Here is a 17,336-nt window from a genome sequence, read left to right as displayed (position 1 = left end):
CCTGATCATTGTGTGATCAGAATTAGGCAAAATTAATGCTCCATTATTACGTAAATAATGGTACGTCTAGATCGTTGATCGATTGGAAAGAAAACACATTGCAAATGCTCAAATGAGTAATCAAACCTATTCCATATATCTCTTAATGTTAAAAGCATTTCCCAAAAGCTGATACAACTACGTAAAACATGCCACATATAGAGTTTGTGCAGGAACTTGGTTTCAATAGCCAACATATTGATACAAACTCTTGTCTTCCCACTATTCCAGGAACTTAATCTGTGCAGCCATGGTGTCAAACCTTTAAAGTTGAAGCGAGTGGTTTGCAATTTCTGTCCAAATGTCCAACCAAAGACACCTCAGCCAAAAAAGCCAGTCCAGAACCTATATACAAACAAATAAGCTTCAGAAAGTTGAAATTACTCTCTATCCATCTGAACACAACCTTCTGCATGCCATCCAAAAGTGCATATATCCAATTGTTATGCTTATGATTTAAATATTGAAAGTTGCAAGTCAAGTTGTCCAAATAGAAGTCATATACATCTCTGAGCTGTATATTAGTCATTTGCTACACTCTTAATATGATTTGATTGATACATGCTAATATATACCAACCAATGTTACTTAATTACAAACTTCGAATCGATATAGTGATCATTTATGTATGAAACAAAAGTGAAATGCATGAGTATATCGATGAGATTCGATATGATTCGTAAAGCTGATAACTAATTGATATATACTACCACCAGAAATTCTCCGAATCAGATAAAGCTGATAACTAATCTCTACATCAGTAATCCATAGGTAATACCTGCATCTCTCTTCTCCTCTATTCATCTATAATCTCAGTCCGGTGAAACGGATATTGTTTAGTATTATAGTCAGCATTAGGTTTAGTAAGTCAAGCTGGTCAATTAGGGAGAGAAAAAAAAAATCGAAGCAAGATAACTACATAAAGGGCCTTAGTAATTTCCTGAACAAAATAAGAAAGAAAGCTAAATGGCCAAAAACAATACTCTAAAGAATGAAATTTATACAATGACATTATTGCATATTTTCTGTCCATCTGCACATTCAGTTGCTTCTTTAATCAAAATGGTATTCTGTAGTCTAATTAATCTTGCCTCATTCTAGCAACAAAAATTAAACTCATACATCTGTCGGCCTCATTCACCACTTTATACAATTTGGTGAATGTAACCAAAGGTGAGGGACAACATAGTATTGATGGAGGTCTTCCAAACCAAATGAAGGATAAGAAATAACATGAATTATAGCTTGACAATGCCATCCTCAAATCTCAGTTTTGATAGTGCTATATTTGTTCTTTTTGTCTCATCTTATTTTCAATGGTACAGTTTGGAAGGACTCTATGAATCCTTAGGGATCTATCTCATTACTACTCCTCTACTTTATGTTCATTATGATACCTACCATTACTAGTTTACTACTGTCCTGTAACTCCAAGTCAAGGGCTTGTGGGCACATGCCATGGTTGAAGGGAATTAGGAAAAGCTTGAATATATGAACTTGACCCTCAACTGAATGCAAAATGTTAATTTTGATCTTTTGTATTACATCTGATGAAAAAGCTTAGAAAATAGCCTGCAAAAGGAAAAGGGGAGAGCATGGTACCTGAATAGAATCTGAAGGTTCCAAACTCGATCAAGCAAATTTTTTAACAGCAGCGAGACTTTCAACTTCATCTGCATATCATCATACATTTATAGTCAAGCCAGATGAAAAAACAAAATCATAGTAACAGTAAATTTCACCAATCAAAACAACTATCAGATCACTATCAGATTGGTTTACAAAGATCACATGGTCCAAATCCAACTTTAGTTTACAAAGAGTAGTCATATTTAGTGATAGTGTCGACTACATACCAACTTGCCATTGTCAGAGTATCATTTGCTGAATAGAGAATGTGCATTAATTTGAAGCAATTGGGACTGTAGGTATCTGTAAATCATAAAACCATGAGTCGGGCATTCTACAAATATACAAACACATGACTTAATGGAGAGAAAAGTGATACATCCACGAACCTGGAGTTAAATCAGATGGATAGTTTTTGAGCTAATGCTTTACATAAAGCGGTTTTTCTAGTCCCTGGAGTTCCATGTAAAAGAACAATGCTGCAAAGTCATAAAACAAATCACATAGGTAATTAGAATTTCTTAGCAAAAAAAGATGAGAAATGAAAAACATTATGAACATAATACAAAATGACAGCATCAGGAAGCAAAAGAAATTCCAATATTGTTTTTTCCAGTAACTCATTTATAGACATCTAGCTACCTTTAGACCAAGAAATATATAGCTTTTCAATGACTTTGCTATGAATGATTCAACCATTCTGCAATTTCAAATAGACATTCTGCAGCTTGAGATTTCTGCACCATATGCATCAACTGACTAATTTATTCTCGGCTCAAATATACACCATATGCATATAACACAAACTCCTCATGCAAATAAGCAAACTCAAAAGGATTCAAACCAAAAATATGAAGACCAAGAAAAAAAAACAGACAACATAAAAAGCAACTCGCCGAAATAGGCAAGGAAGAGCCAATTTATGCATGCAGGGGGAACAACAAATCGAATAGCAGCAACAGTAGCAGAAAGAGAATGAATAGCAAAACCAGAAACAAAATATAAAAAATAATTGATTAGACCTGAATTTAGCATAATCAAAACAAAAAAATACCATTCTCAATAGAAAATAAAACACAAACAACTCACCGAGATCAACAAATAAGAAGGCCCCAGAAGCAAGAAAGAAGAGATTCTAGACAAAACACAAATCAAAGTGATTATTATGAAACATTCTAATACAGAAGAAGATATCATTTTAATTGAATTAACTCTAGGCCCAAAAGCAAAACTGAAGACGTTCTGCACCAAACGAAAATAATATTATGGGTCTACATATTGAGTATCGTAGAGCTGTCTCTATGGAAATTCAACCACCTTAACAATGAGTTCACCCTTTTGACATGACAGTAATCATGTCATAATTGTGTTTTATAATTCAAAAAAAAAATTTCAAATCAAATAACATTAAGAAAAACCCTTTTCCCTCTGTTGATATATGCAAAACAATGGCTTGAACAGCGGAGCAGAATTAAATCACCAAGTGTTTAGGTAAAAATGTTTGAAATCCTCCATTTCCAAGTCTCCTACCCTTCCCTATTTTCTACAGAAGCCAAAGAAACTTTTTAATTCTGCTCATTGGCATGTAAAAAATTGCTGAATTGAGTGACCATTCTGACATATAATAAACACCTATCCTTGCAAGTCCAACCTAAGTAACAGAATAACTTACCTCCCCATTTTCACACACACATCAACTTCCACAAAGTAATCACCTTTTTCTTCTCAACAATCAAAGATCAAATTGCCACAAAGTAATCATCTCGTTAACCCAGTTCCAATATTCAATGTATTGGAACTGCCATATTACATCACATGCATCAGTTAAAAACTCTGCCATATTACATCACATGCATCTTGAACAACAAAGTTGCCATTGTTATTTGTCAAGAAGCCTTGCTGTATATTCTACTTAAATTCTTGACCTTTTTGTTTCCACCAAGTGTAGAAAAATAGATCTATATCGATGAGATTCGTAAAACAGAAATTAGATTACTAAGGCTTATCAAACCAAGAGATTTGACGAAATTGAAAAAGAACAAAAATTGCCAATTATCGCTAGGAAGAACATGAAAAAGAATCATACCCATAAATAAGCAATGGGAGTTCTTGAAATTGTGCAATCTCGCAGAGAGTTCACCTGGAACTAGCAATGGATATCGGGTATTCTTCTACAAAACCCTAGATTCACCGCTGTTCTTGAGCAATCTTCTGCAAACCATCTTCCACCCCCCGTTCTCGCCTTTTCGGAAGCCTTAATAATCAGCTCGTTTTTTCTGGCAACTCGCCCAAATCTTGCCATCGGAGGATGACCAGCGGCGCTGCTTGTTCTTCATCAAGTTCCTGGCCCATGGCTGTGCGGTGTAAATCCGGCTAATTGTGGAGACGAGAGTTAGGTCAATGAAATTTGGGTTTCACATTGAGGGTTCGACCAATAGAGATTTGGTTGATTTCGGGGAATCTAAGATTGAGGTTTCCCTATTTGGGATTTCAGAATGAAAGAGAGAGGAAGACTATGATTTCTGGGTAAAGAAGAGAGTTGGATGAAGAAGTGAGCGAGAGAAGACTAAGAGTGAGATAGGGAGAGGAGCAATCTGAAGAGAGAGAGAGAGAGAGAGAGAGAGAGAGAGAGAGAGAGAGAGAGAGAGAGAGAGATATTACAACGTGAGAGTTCAACGATGAGGAGGACAGAGATTTCGCGAGAGAGATGGAGAGCTGTGAGTGTTGGGCGTCCTGAGAGAAGAGATCGAGAGGTTATGAAAAATAGCCAAGCAACTTTGTTTAAATGTTCCCTCAGTTGTCTAAGGCATTAAGCAATAGCTTTTTTTTTTTTTTTTTAAGTTACTCAGACAACGTATAGATACATTTACGTTGTCTGAATTGCTACATAGCTGAGGGAACAAAAGATGAAAATTTCCCGCTTGTGCAATTAAAATGCCAGTTTTGGCGCTCACGTTAGGCATTTCTGATTCACACAACAGAAATAGTTCATTATGTTGTAGGAAGTTGCAAGCATGACAAACCATTGAAGCCAAATTTGCTTGTTTTGAGGGGGAATGAATGTCATTTTGGAGACTTCTCCAAATTCTTCCACTTACTTGCACAACGGCACATTAAAAATCATTGTATGATGATTTGCAAGTATACTCCTACAACACAAATAACTAAACTGTTGTACAATTTGGAGCCAAATTTGAGTCCATCTAGGAGGGAAATCTGCCGCAAATTTTTTTTTGATTCACACAACAGATTATTCTTGTAACCGTTGTGCAATGACTTTCTAAACAAAAACTTCAGAATTTTAACCACCTTATACAACGCAAGTTTACTAAACATGTTGTGTGATTAACTTTCACTATGCCAACAAACCCATCAGACGACAGACTTTGACTGTCGTCTGATATGAAGAAAATTTGTCGTCTATTAAGCTGATATCTGATTGGTGTTCAGACGACAGTCAATGCCCGACGTCAGAAGATGACTCAGACGACAGTCACCAAAAATATATCTGTCGTCTGAATGTAGCTAAGATATACACAAAATGGTAGTATATGTGGTTAAATATGATATCAGACGACAGTCAAATGTTGTTGTTGTTTAACTTTAGCAACAGACTTTAATAATTTTTTATTGTCTTAAAAAATATGAGACAACAATAAAGTGTCTACTGAATGTGTAGAATTTAGAAGTTTATTTTCAAAATCTGTTGTGTGAACTTCATTGACACAACATTTTCTTTCATTTATCTATTGTGTCTCTTATTCTAAAAGGACTTTTAATTGTCCTCTGATTGTGTGGATGCTTGAAATCTCTTTGTTATTTCTGATGTGTGTACTCCTTTCAAACCACAGTTGTTGATAACATTCTATTGTTTGATATTGTTTAAAAAGACATTTATATGTCGTCTGAATATGGAGATAGTTGATGTTTCATTGTTACGTCTGTTGTGAGAAAGTATCATACATCACAATATTCTGTCGTGGGAATGAGACTAAGACTATAGAAATTTATTTTTGTCTGTTGAATCTTCTTGTTTCAGACAACAGCATTTTGCCTGAATTCTGTTGTTGGACGTTCAATTGTTCCACATTTTTATATTGTGTGATTTGGTTTAAAACCACAAAAGTTGGCTTCAATGTGCCATACCAGAACCTGGAAATAAACATAAACCACAGTATATACCAATACCATTCATTTAGAAAATGGTACCATATATTCATCAAATATCTGGAAATCACTAACATATCCACTGCAAATCATGTACTACCATTTCCATATTCCACCAATGTACATCAACTGTTGAAAATAATCAACAGATTAAAATCCATGGAGGCTAAAAGTGACTAATCAGCTGCTAAGGTTAAAATGATCGATAATAGCAAAAGTTGATCATTTGGTTAGGCAAAAACCCTCCAATATCTAGCTATATAGGCAAGCTGATGTCAATATGCACAAAAACAGACCCTAACTATTCATGTACGACAAACCTCCTAGCACGCACACTACATATCTGGAAACATGATAACATGCTTCGCCCATTCTGCCCGAACTTGATCAATGTCCTTTTCAGTGTAAACCAGATTTGTCCTTCTTTCCCACTGCAAAAAACAAAAACAAAACCAAGACCCAAATCAAATCACTATCATATATCCCAATGATGAAAAAGTCATACTGAACACCATGAAATACAATCTGTTATGGTATCAAAAACACATACTTTAGCTGCAAACTCCAAATTCTTATCTTCCACTATCTCCTTCATGTAGCGCATGATCCAATACCCACAAGTCTTACTATCTTTCTGCTCCGGAATGCCCTGAAAAAAAAACACCGTACCATATCAGAAGCACTTAAGAGTATAAAACCTTAGGTGATAAGACCCAAAAAACGCAATTAACTTACAGCAAGATTTTTCCATTGAATGGTTTTCTTCCCTTTCTTATTCTTCTGTGCATTGTAGATTTTAATGGAGCTTGCAAATCAATAGCAGACCATCAGCATATATAATGCACAAACAACTCCTAGTTATCGACTTATACAGTGAAAAATCAGTCAACTCACTTGTCCAGAATTGTTTTCCATTCACCAGCGATGAGTCGCCTCTTTAACGGATCCATGAAGTGAATGGTTTCTTCAGCTGGATTCACAGCAGACAATGTCCAATGACCACTATATGCAATAAACAAAACTCATTATAAGTTTAAACTAGTTTATATAAAGCATTCACCAAAACGTAATATAACACAACATACTGCATAGTAATTCAGTTTACACACCCTGAATTATATGGGACCAAATAAATTTGCCCAGACTTCCCATTTATGAACCGATTTGATACTAAGCGAGCTCGTTCGGTTGGATTTCCACAACCACTTGCACCCGTGTGAGCAGGGTCGACAAAAGCGACCATGTCATTCATCTTAGCCTTCTTCAACACACCTTGAAGGTAGCTACATCGACATTTCACAACATTTCAATTGATTTCAGAAATGAAAAATCACAAAACCTAACAAATTATAGGAAACTTTAACGTGTTGCATTACCTCATGTAAAAAACAATGCAGCTGCCTGAAATTTCCAATAAGTGTGTCATAGCATAGATGTCCTTTCTAAAGACAAAGGCTTTATGTGGATGACCAAAAAGTTCTGGTCCAAAAGTGGCGTGGATGGTTGCCCCATTCCGCAATCCAATGTTTGCCCAAATGCATAAGTCCTTTAAAGGTGCAGGGAGATTCGATGGCAGGATTTGCAAGTCTTCCTTATCATCAAACATATCTTTCTGTGGCCTATTAGGAATTTTACGCTTTGGTTTTTTCTAATGTTGTAAAAATGAAGTTAGATTATATTCCATAATCACATATGCAGAAGTAAACACAAAGAAATTGAGTTACCTTCCCACCAGGTGCAGGGGCAATAACAAGGTTCCTCGGCCAAGCGACACAAGTCCCAATGGCATCCTTGACCTTCACTATCTCATCTTTTATGGGAAATGGCAGCAAAGCTTCAGGAACAACAGTTTCTGTGATAGAGACACGCAAATTCTCCTCTCCAAGTGGAACACCATGGATTGTTTGCTGTTTGGTCTCAAGGTCGATACTGATGACAGTTCCAATAGCCACAATGTTTTCCACCGTGTCAATGGCCAGTTTATACTTGGTCTCACCTAATTGTTCCTATACATGAAACAAATTAAATCCATACAGTTCTATATCCAAAAATCCATATCAGCATACCTACAAAGTTCAAGTATTTAGGCAAGCACGATATTTACCTCTTCACCATGTACTGGTGCCTCTAGTACAATGACATCTTCTCTAACCTCCTCTTCTAATATCGGGTTTAACCGTACCCTCTCATCACTGGGCTGCACAATTTCCTCTTCAACCTCGATGCTCACTTCATCTCTTAAAACCAACTTCTTCTTCACACCCTTCACCTCAGCTTCAATATTATCATGTGCAGCCTTCTCCGCAGCCTTCTCCCCATGGCGAGAACAACTCCCTTGTCCTGAACCAAGCTCATTAACTGCTGTGACAGGTTTGGGGGACTCAACAGGCAGCTCCTTCCCATCGACCTTCGCTTCTAGCTTTGCAATCCTCTCAGTCCAATAAGCTCTCTCCTCAGCAAGTTTTGTATCCCTCTCCTCCTCCCATGCAGTTCTTTCCTTAGCTAACAAAACTTCCTTCTCCTCCTCTAGTATCTTCTTCAGCGATAACCTAGTCCTCTGTTCAAAAGTCATCTTTTGCCGTTTTGGCAAGTTGAAATATAAATCGGGCTTGACATTGCCACCAACACCTCTAACCCTACCTCTATGCTCCGGATTCCCCAATGCAAGAGTGAGCACATCATCAGACCCAGATGTGGCAATTTCCCCTTCAGCCTCCCTTTTCCTTAAATGTTCCTGATTCAAAATATCCGCGTTAAATGCTGCGATAGCATTACATCCATGCATATATAAATTAATATGAACTTGATGTCCATACTTACAATTTTTTCGGCTTTCTTCTCTACCTCAGGTTGTTTGAAGTTGCCATTCCTATCTTGCCGAGCCTTAATCCACATTGTTGCTCTATCAAGTTCTTGTAAAGGGACACTTTCAGACTTTGACAAATGAAAACACAATGAATTAGTTAATATTCTGTACATATCACCTCAGAATATGTTGACTCGTCTAAATATAAAACTAACCAGTTCTTCCATTAAATTTGCATAACCTTTGCGTGACATACGATGAGGATATTTATTCTCCTTTCGCTTTGCAATTTGGGCTTCACGTATTTCCTGCAAACCATAACATAAGTAAATTAGAAACTGCAATGAATATTCATAGAGAGAGCACCTTCTGAAACCAAAAAAGACAACAAATTTTATCAAATAAGTAACCTGGAAGGTAGCTGAAAGCCTATCAGCAACAAACTGGTGCCAAGTATCTTTCGTTATGCTTCGGTAATCATCTGGAGGATTTTCTAACAGTTCTGGTTCATCCATATAAGGGATGATGTACATGTTTGTTAACTTGCTCTTGAACTCTCTCCATTTAGTTGCAGCAGATGAAATCACCATTTTTTTAAGCTCTTTAGGCACCACAAATGCATCCTACATACATGTACAATAAACTAAGCTACTGTAATGCAAAGCTAATTAACATGTAGAATATATATAAACTAATCAAGCTGAAATATGGTCAGTAAGTACCTTTATAGATTCCCATATCTTTTCCTTTTCATCTAGATCCACTTCTCTCCAATCATTTATTGAGATAGGGATCTTCGTACGTGCCAACACCCCAATGTAAGACTGCATTTCTTTTGCAGCCTTACCAACAGGTTCTCCTTTTTCATTAAACTTCACAGTGAGCCTCTTTCCTCGGATAAGCCTGTTTGTAATGCGGCTCATCGTAACCATTCCTCGCTTCAGCAACTTCAATCCACCAGTTCTGTTTTCATCATCATCCTCCTCAGACTTCTTAGTCTTACTGGAAACAGACTTGTTCGTTGACTTGGTTGATGACACAACCCCGTTGGACTTAGCAGTTATAGTCATGCTAGTCCGAGACTTCTTGGGGGAGGTAGCCTTTTTGGTAGTCCGACCCTTCTGGGGAGAGGCAGCCTTTTTGGTAGTTCGACCCTTCTTGGGAGAGGCAGCTGTTGATGTAGTTAATGGTGTAGGAGCTTCACCCTCCTCTATGGTGTTGTCGAAGGAAGCAGCTTGCTTTCTATAAGGATGATGTCGTGGCAGCCATCGTCGATGCCTCATGAATGCCATTTTTTTAGAGTGCTTCAACCTATAGGGTCTTGTCTGATCAACACATATTAGACAAGCATTGTATCCTTTCACAATGCTTCCCGATAAATTCCCATACGCGGGAAAATCGTTAATTGTCCATAATAGTATCGCCTTCAGTTTAAAATACTCTCCTCTTACAGCATCATATACTCTCTCAACCCCATCCCACAACACTTTCAAATCATCCACTAATGGCTGTAGATAGACGTCAATGTCATTTCCGGGTTGTTTGGGTCCAGAAATTAACATAGTCAACATCATGTACTTCCTCTTCATGCATAACCATGGAGGAAGGTTATAGGTGATAAGTATAACAGGCCAACATGAGTATTTGCTACTTAGAGAACTATGTGGATTAAACCCGTCTGATGAAAGCGCTAATCTAAGGTTCCTACTTTCTAGACCAAAGTCTGGCCATTTTGTGTCAATCATTTTCCAAGTTGGGGAATCGGCTGGATGCCTCATCATTCCATCTTTCTTTCGATCATTGGCATGCCAAGTTAGCTCCTTAGCTGACACTGTCGATTGGAACATCCGTTTGAACCTTGGGATCGGAGGGAAGTACCACAATACCTTCCCCGGAACCCCTTCTTTCTCAGATTTGTCCTTTCCAAGTTTCCACCTTGATTCACCACAAGTTGGACAACTGATCGCATCAGCATGGTGCAATCTGTACAAGATGCAGTCATTTGGACAAGCATGAATCTTTTCATACCCCATCCCCAATGCGGAAAGTGTTCTTTTAGCCTCATAAGTAGACCCTGGTAAGTCATTTCCTTCTGGAAGCAAGAGGCCAATCATAATTAACATATCTGAATAGCACGCATCAGTCATGCCGTGCTTTGCTTTCAGATTGAATGTTTGTATCAAACCATTCAACTTGGTTGTCTTGGTACAACCAGGATATAGAGGCTTATCTCCATCTTCTACAAACTGCATAAACTCGTTCGAGTCTTCCGAAATCTCCTCATCCTCACTACCCTCTAACCCTACAGCTTCTGCTTGTATGCCTAAATCAGGATTCATTTCGACTGTTTCAGAATCCCCTCTAAGAGCATGCAAGGCAGAAGCAGATGGTTCTCCATGCCACTTCCGATGCTTATAACTAACATCAATACCGTTAAAAAATATATGGTCCTTAATCAGCCCTATACCACCAAAATCAGTGTTATGGCACTTCAAGCAAGGGCAACATATTTTATTTATGTCCCTTGCATTATCCGATGCAAATTTCAGAAATTCTTCAAGTCCTAACTGAAACTGTAGTGATCTTCTATCAGCCTTCATCCATGACTTATCCATCTTATATAGAGAAACAAATGTATCAATTACAATATTAACATTAGACCTAGCTAGGATCATGCTACATAAACTAGCTAGTGCACACAAACATGTACATTTATGCACATCTGAAATCAAGCAATACAATAAAGCAATTACCTACTTCATGTACATTTAGCACTTCATCAAGCGATACGATAACAGGGGCATTTCACATAGTATAAATCTTTCTAGTTTTACATCATCATATAATTCATACTTAATACTAGCCATGTAATAATTCGACATTGCTCATTTGTAGTCCAGCACAGGAAAAATGAAAAAAAAAAAAAAAAAAAAACAAAAAAAAAACAAACTTGTAATGATCATGGAACTCACCAAAAATTGATTTAAGTCAAAGCCAATTCAAACACCACAACTTGTTTCCACCACTTCCAGACTTGTTTAATTCATAATGTCACTGATTTTTCAACTCTGCAAATCATAAGACGTGTTAAGAGTTTCATTATGTATCCAGCATCAGATCAATAGCAAAGGTGAAAAACCATAACCACAAGGTCCCTAATTTACACGTCCACATGGAAATGGCTACCATCAGATTTTGAGACAAAATACTTGCAGTTCACATGATTATGACAATCCAATACTTACAGTTCATACAAAATACACAAACCCATAGTTGACTTTTCAAAACTTCAATAGGGAATAGCCGAACATTAAGAATTGTTTTACTGTCCAACCATTGGATGGTGAGCAATCCACATAAGAGCCAATGTAAGAGCCAAGATGAAAAATAGAAATGTAAAGCATATTTCGAAAATGACATAACACAGTAAACAGCAAATGCCCACATGGAACTCAAACTATGATTGGGTCAATGCCCACATACAATCACAATTCTAGGTTTGGTTACAATTATGTCAAGAAAGAGACCAAATTCTATAACTTTAATTGGAGAAAGTGAAGGAGTAGTGAAGAAAAAGAGCAGAGCTTTACCTTCGGAATTCAATGACTGTCAATTCAGATTGGCAAATGCTTTCCAGTTAACCCAGGCCAGTACTGAAACAACAACATTATGCTATTTGTCATTCAACTTCAACAAATACCCTAACACTTATAACCTCGCATCCCCAATTCGATTAAAACCCAGAAAAAAAAATTCAAGATTCAAAGGAAATTTCATTTTCAAGCCTGTAAATCCCCAATCCAACAAAAACCCTAAATAGCTGAACAATGAATCTAAGGGCTTACCAGCATAGATAAAGAGCTACTGATTGAGACCCATGAAATTTGCAATGAGGTTTGGATGATTTCGCGATTTAGGTTTGAAACAAAGACTCAGATGTGGAATGAGGATTTCTTCGTCTGTCGAAGAGAGATGGGGAATGGACGGAGTATGAGGTTCTTCGATCTGGGTTCTTAGTTATGATTAGGGTGTTTCGATTTGGCAAGAAATTTGGATTTTCATCAGTTGGAAGGGGGTCTTGTCAGAGCGTTGCGAAGGAAAAGTTTGCTCTCTACCGCTTTAGGTTTTAGTTTTCATAAAGTCGGGGAGAGAATCTCATTAAGTGTTCCAAACTAAGCTACTGCTCGTTGTGCCAAAAAAAAAAACAGGACAAAAAAATCCAAAGCCAATTTACTCCTTTGACGACACAACATATATCTGTCGTCTGAATACAAACAAAAAAAAGAAGCTACGACCTAAAACGAAATCAATTTATCTCCTTTGACGAGACGACAGATAACTGTTGTTTGAAAACAAACTTAATTCTCAAGACCAACTTTGTATGGTATTGTTGATATTCAGACGACAGTTTTTACACTGTCTGTCGTTAAAATATATCAGACGACAGAAACCAACATGTCTGTCGTCTGAGCTCTGTCGTCTGATGAGGTTATTGACATAGTGTTTTCTTCATCACACAACACTTTGTTTTTTCCGTTGTGCAAAAAGTGTTGTGTGTTAACGTTTTTGGTGTAGTGATCGGTGCAGCTACACATAGAAAATACCCACTTAAGCCATTGCTCATGTAGCTATCGGGTACTAGCTAGCTGTCACCTTCAATGAATGAATAAACCCCTATGTATACTGTTGTGAGCAAAAACAGAGAGAAAGATAGAGAGGAGTTTAGAGAGAAAATAGAGATTTCTCCTAAAGCTCAATTACCTTTCCTTTGTTAGAGTGTATTTTCTCCTTTTATAAGAGAGAGGGTATTGTCAATTGTGCTCTCCTTATTACAGAAGAGAAATTGTTGTATCCTCTTGCTATAGTAAAAATCCTTCTACAATTAGCCTATCATCTTGTGCTCCACTCGTTTTTTTATAGTTTCTACTTCAGTTGTAATTGGGTGCCCCATACCACAACATCCTAACAGTGGTATCAGAGCGTCGGGTTCATAGCCAGTTTTCGTGCTACAGTCAGATCCAATTAGTGGAAAGGAGGCATCTTCAATAATGGCGACGAAGTATGAAATAGAAAAGTTCAATGGGAGCAATTTCTCATTGTGGAAAATGAGAATAAAAGCAATTTTGAGAAAAGATAACTGCTTGGCAGCAATTGGAGATAGGCCTGAGGAGATCACTAATTATGGCAAGTGGAATGAGATGGATGGCAATGCTATTACTAATCTGCACCTAGCACTAGCCGATGAAGTATTGCCATGTGTGGCAGAGAAGAAGACGGAAAAAAAGATATGGGATTCACTAACAAAATTGTACGAGGCCAAATCACTACACAACAAAATCTTCTTGAAGAGAAAGCTTTACACCCTTCGGATGATGGAATCGACTACGATGACTGACCACATCAACACTCTCAACACCTTATTTCACAGCTCACAGCAATGGGGCATAACATAGAGACGAGTGAACGTGCTAAAATTCTACTTCAAAGTCTACCTAATTCGTATGATCAACTCATAATAAACTTAACCAACAATTTAGAAATACTAGTCTTTGATGATATTGCAATTGCGGTTCTTGAAGAAGAAAGTCGGTGCAAGAGCAAAGAAGATAGATTGGGAGGCTCACGGTAGGCCGAAGCTTTGATGATAACGAGAGGGAGATCAACGGAACGTGGCCCCAGTGAGAGTCAAAATCAAAGTAGACCAAAATCCAGAAGTAAGAAGAATGTCAAGTGTCATCACTGTAGCAAGAAAGGACACTACAAAAGGGAGTGTTGGGCAGTTGGCATCTCAAGAAGAACGAAGAAACGAAAGAAAAAGGTCCTGAGTCGTCAAAAGCTCAGGGTTGTATAATAAGCACCTCAGATGATGGTGAAGTTTTATACAACGAGGCAACTACAGTTACTGAAGGTAGGAGAAAATTTACTGATATCTAGCTAATGGACTCAGGAGCAACATGGCATATGACCCCTCGGAGAGAATGGTTCCACCAATATGAACCTATCTCAGGAGGATCTGTGTTCATGGGAGATGATTATCCCTATGAGATTACTGGTATTGGTAGCATCCAAGTGAAGTTATATGATGGTACAGTTCGCACCATTCAGGAGGTACAGCACGTGAAAGACCTGAAGAAAAATTTATTGTCTTTGGGACAATTAGATAGTAGTGGGTACAAAATCTATGGTCAACATGGGATCATGAAAATAGTTAAAGATGCCCTTGTGGTAATGAAAGCGGAAAACATAGCTGCAAATCTGTACATGCTTAAAGGAGAAACACAACAAGAAGGAGAAGTGTCTATTGTGTCAGTAAGTTCTTTAGAAGAATCAACGATGATGTAGCACCGTAAGCTTGGCCACATGTCGGAACGGGGTTTGAAGATTCTTGTTGAACAAAAGCTTCTTCCGGGGCTCAAAAAGGTTTCATTACCCTTTTGTGAGCATTGTGTTACTAGTAAACAGCACAGATTAAAGTTCAATAGCTCTAATGCTAGAAACAAAGCTATCGTAGAATTGATCCATTCCGATGTTTAGCAAGCACCAGTTCTATCCTTAAGAGGTGCAAGATACTTCGTGTCTTTTATTGATGATTACTTCAGGAGATGTTGGGTATATCCAATCAAGAGGAAGGCAAAAGTATTCCCAGTTTTCAAAATATTCAGAGTGCATGTGGAGCTTGAATCTGAAAAGAAGATCAAGTGTTTAAGAATGGACAATGGAAGAGAATATACCAGTATTGAATTTGATAACTTCTGTCGATAAGAAGTTGTCAAAAGGCAGTTCACAATGGCATACACTCCACAACAAAATGGAGTAACAGAGCGGATGAATAGTACCTTGTTAGAATGGACAAAAGCGATGTTGACGACTGCGGGGGTTGGCCAAGTCATTTTGGGCAGAAGCAGTGAAGACCGCTTGTTATGTGATCAATCGATCACCATCAATCGCAATTGATCTGAAGACGCCAATAGAGATGCGGACTAGTAAGCCAGCTGATTATTCTCGCTTACATACATTTGGAAGTCCTGTATATGTTATGTTCAACGCCCAAGAAACATCAAAACTAGATCCAAAATCTAGAAAATGCATTTTCTTAGGGTATGTTGATGGAGTTAAGGGGTACCACATGTGGGATCCCACTACCCATAAGGTGATAATCAGCAGAGATGTAATATTTATAGAAGACAAGGTATAAGGAAAAGAAAATTATAGCACTTCAAAAGAGAAACCAGAGACTATTACAATTCCAGTTGAAGATAAACAAGAACAAAAAGTTCCAGATTCTTCTGAAGCAACACTAGAGCACCAAGAACAAGAACAAGTTGAGTTTGCAACTGCATGAGTTCTACTGTCAACTCGGGAGAGAAGAGAACCAGCTTGGCACTCACAATACATTATAGAGGGAAATGTTGCATATTGTCTACTAACATAGGATGTAGAGCCATCAACTTTCCATGAGGCTACAAAGGCCAAGAAGCTTCTTTGTGGATTTCAGCAATGCAAGAAGAAATTGAAGCTCTCCATAAAAACAAGACATGGGATCTTGTTCCATTACCACAAGGAAGGAAGGCCATTGATAATAAATGGGTCTACAAATCAAACGAGATGGCAATGATCAAGTGGAGCGGTATCGTGCTAGATCGGTGGTGAAAGGATTCGCTCAGAAAGAAAGCATTTACTTTAACAAAATATTCTCTCCTGTTGTTTGATTCACAACAATTCTAGTAGTCCTAGCGATGTGTGCTACATTTGACTTGTGCTTAGAACAGTTAGATGTGAAAACTGTGTTTCTTCATGGAGAACTTGAATAAGGGATTTACATGCTCCAACCAGATGGATTTGAAGAAAAAGAAAAGGAGAACTTCGTTTGCAGGTTGAACAAATCTCTATACGGTCTCAAACAGGCGCGGAGATGTTGGTATAAGAGATTTGATTCCTTCATTATGAGCCTTGGATACAACAGACTCAGTCCAGATCCTTGTGCTTACTACAAGAGATTTGGTGATGGTGATTTCATTATTATGATGTTGTATGTTGACAACATGTTGGTAGCAGGCCCTAATAAAGATCGTATTAAAGAATTGAAGGCACAATTGGCTAGGGAGTTTGAAATGAAGGACTTGGGACCAGCAAACAAGATTCTACGGATGCAAATTTACCGAGACATAAATAGTTGGAAGATTTAGCTTTCTCAGAAGAACTACTTTGAAGAAAATCTTGTGTCGCTTCAACATGCAAGATTATGAGTCAATCTCTACCCCTCTTCCTATAAATTTCAAGTTATCCTCAAGTATGAGTCCTAGCAACGAAGCAGAGACGATGAAAATGTCTCGAGTATCGTACGCATCAGCAGTGGGTAGTTTAATGTTCACTATGGTATGCACATGACCAAACATTGCACAAGCAGTGGGAGCGGTCCATCGATACATGGCGAATCCTGGTAAAGAGCATTGGAGTGCTGCAAAGAGGATCCTAAGATATGTCAAGGATACCTCAAATGTTGCATTATGTTATAGAGGATCAAATTTTATTGTTAGAGGCTATGTTGATTCAGACTATGCAGGTGATCTTGACAAGAGCAAGTCAGGTTATGTGTTTACTCTTACTGGAAGAGTTGTAAGTTGGGTTTCGAAACTGCAATCTATCTTGACTACTTCTACGATAGAGGCAGAATACGTCGCAGCTACAAAAGCTA

General features: G+C 37.8%; 1 protein-coding gene and 1 long non-coding RNA gene across 2 annotated transcripts; both read right to left on the bottom strand.

Annotated features, from left to right (window-relative positions):
* Nucleotides 1-113: 113 nt before the first annotated feature.
* LOC121050497 lies at nt 114-1,701 on the bottom strand. The gene is made up of 2 exons (XR_005803178.1): nt 1,642-1,701; nt 114-384 (listed from the first exon to the last, which is right to left on the bottom strand). It is a non-coding gene; the product is annotated as an uncharacterized LOC121050497 (long non-coding RNA).
* A 4,253-nt stretch (nt 1,702-5,954) lies between these two features.
* Nucleotides 5,955-11,256, bottom strand: LOC121050608. Its single transcript, XM_040511342.1, has 12 exons — nt 9,364-11,256; nt 9,052-9,264; nt 8,857-8,949; nt 8,656-8,769; nt 7,940-8,569; nt 7,560-7,841; nt 7,212-7,483; nt 6,945-7,118; nt 6,730-6,837; nt 6,571-6,640; nt 6,386-6,484; nt 5,955-6,266 (listed from the first exon to the last, which is right to left on the bottom strand). The coding sequence occupies exons 1-12, from the start codon at nt 11,254-11,256 to the stop codon at nt 6,171-6,173; spliced, it is 4,044 nt and encodes a 1,347-aa protein (XP_040367276.1). The 3' UTR covers nt 5,955-6,170.
* Nucleotides 11,257-17,336: the final 6,080 nt, after the last annotated feature.

The sequence above is a fragment of the Rosa chinensis genome, chromosome 7 (assembly GCF_002994745.2).
Source record: "Rosa chinensis cultivar Old Blush chromosome 7, RchiOBHm-V2, whole genome shotgun sequence".
In the NCBI taxonomy this organism is placed as follows: Eukaryota; Viridiplantae; Streptophyta; class Magnoliopsida; order Rosales; family Rosaceae; genus Rosa; species Rosa chinensis.
This window is presented reverse-complemented; position numbering and strand designations above follow the sequence as displayed.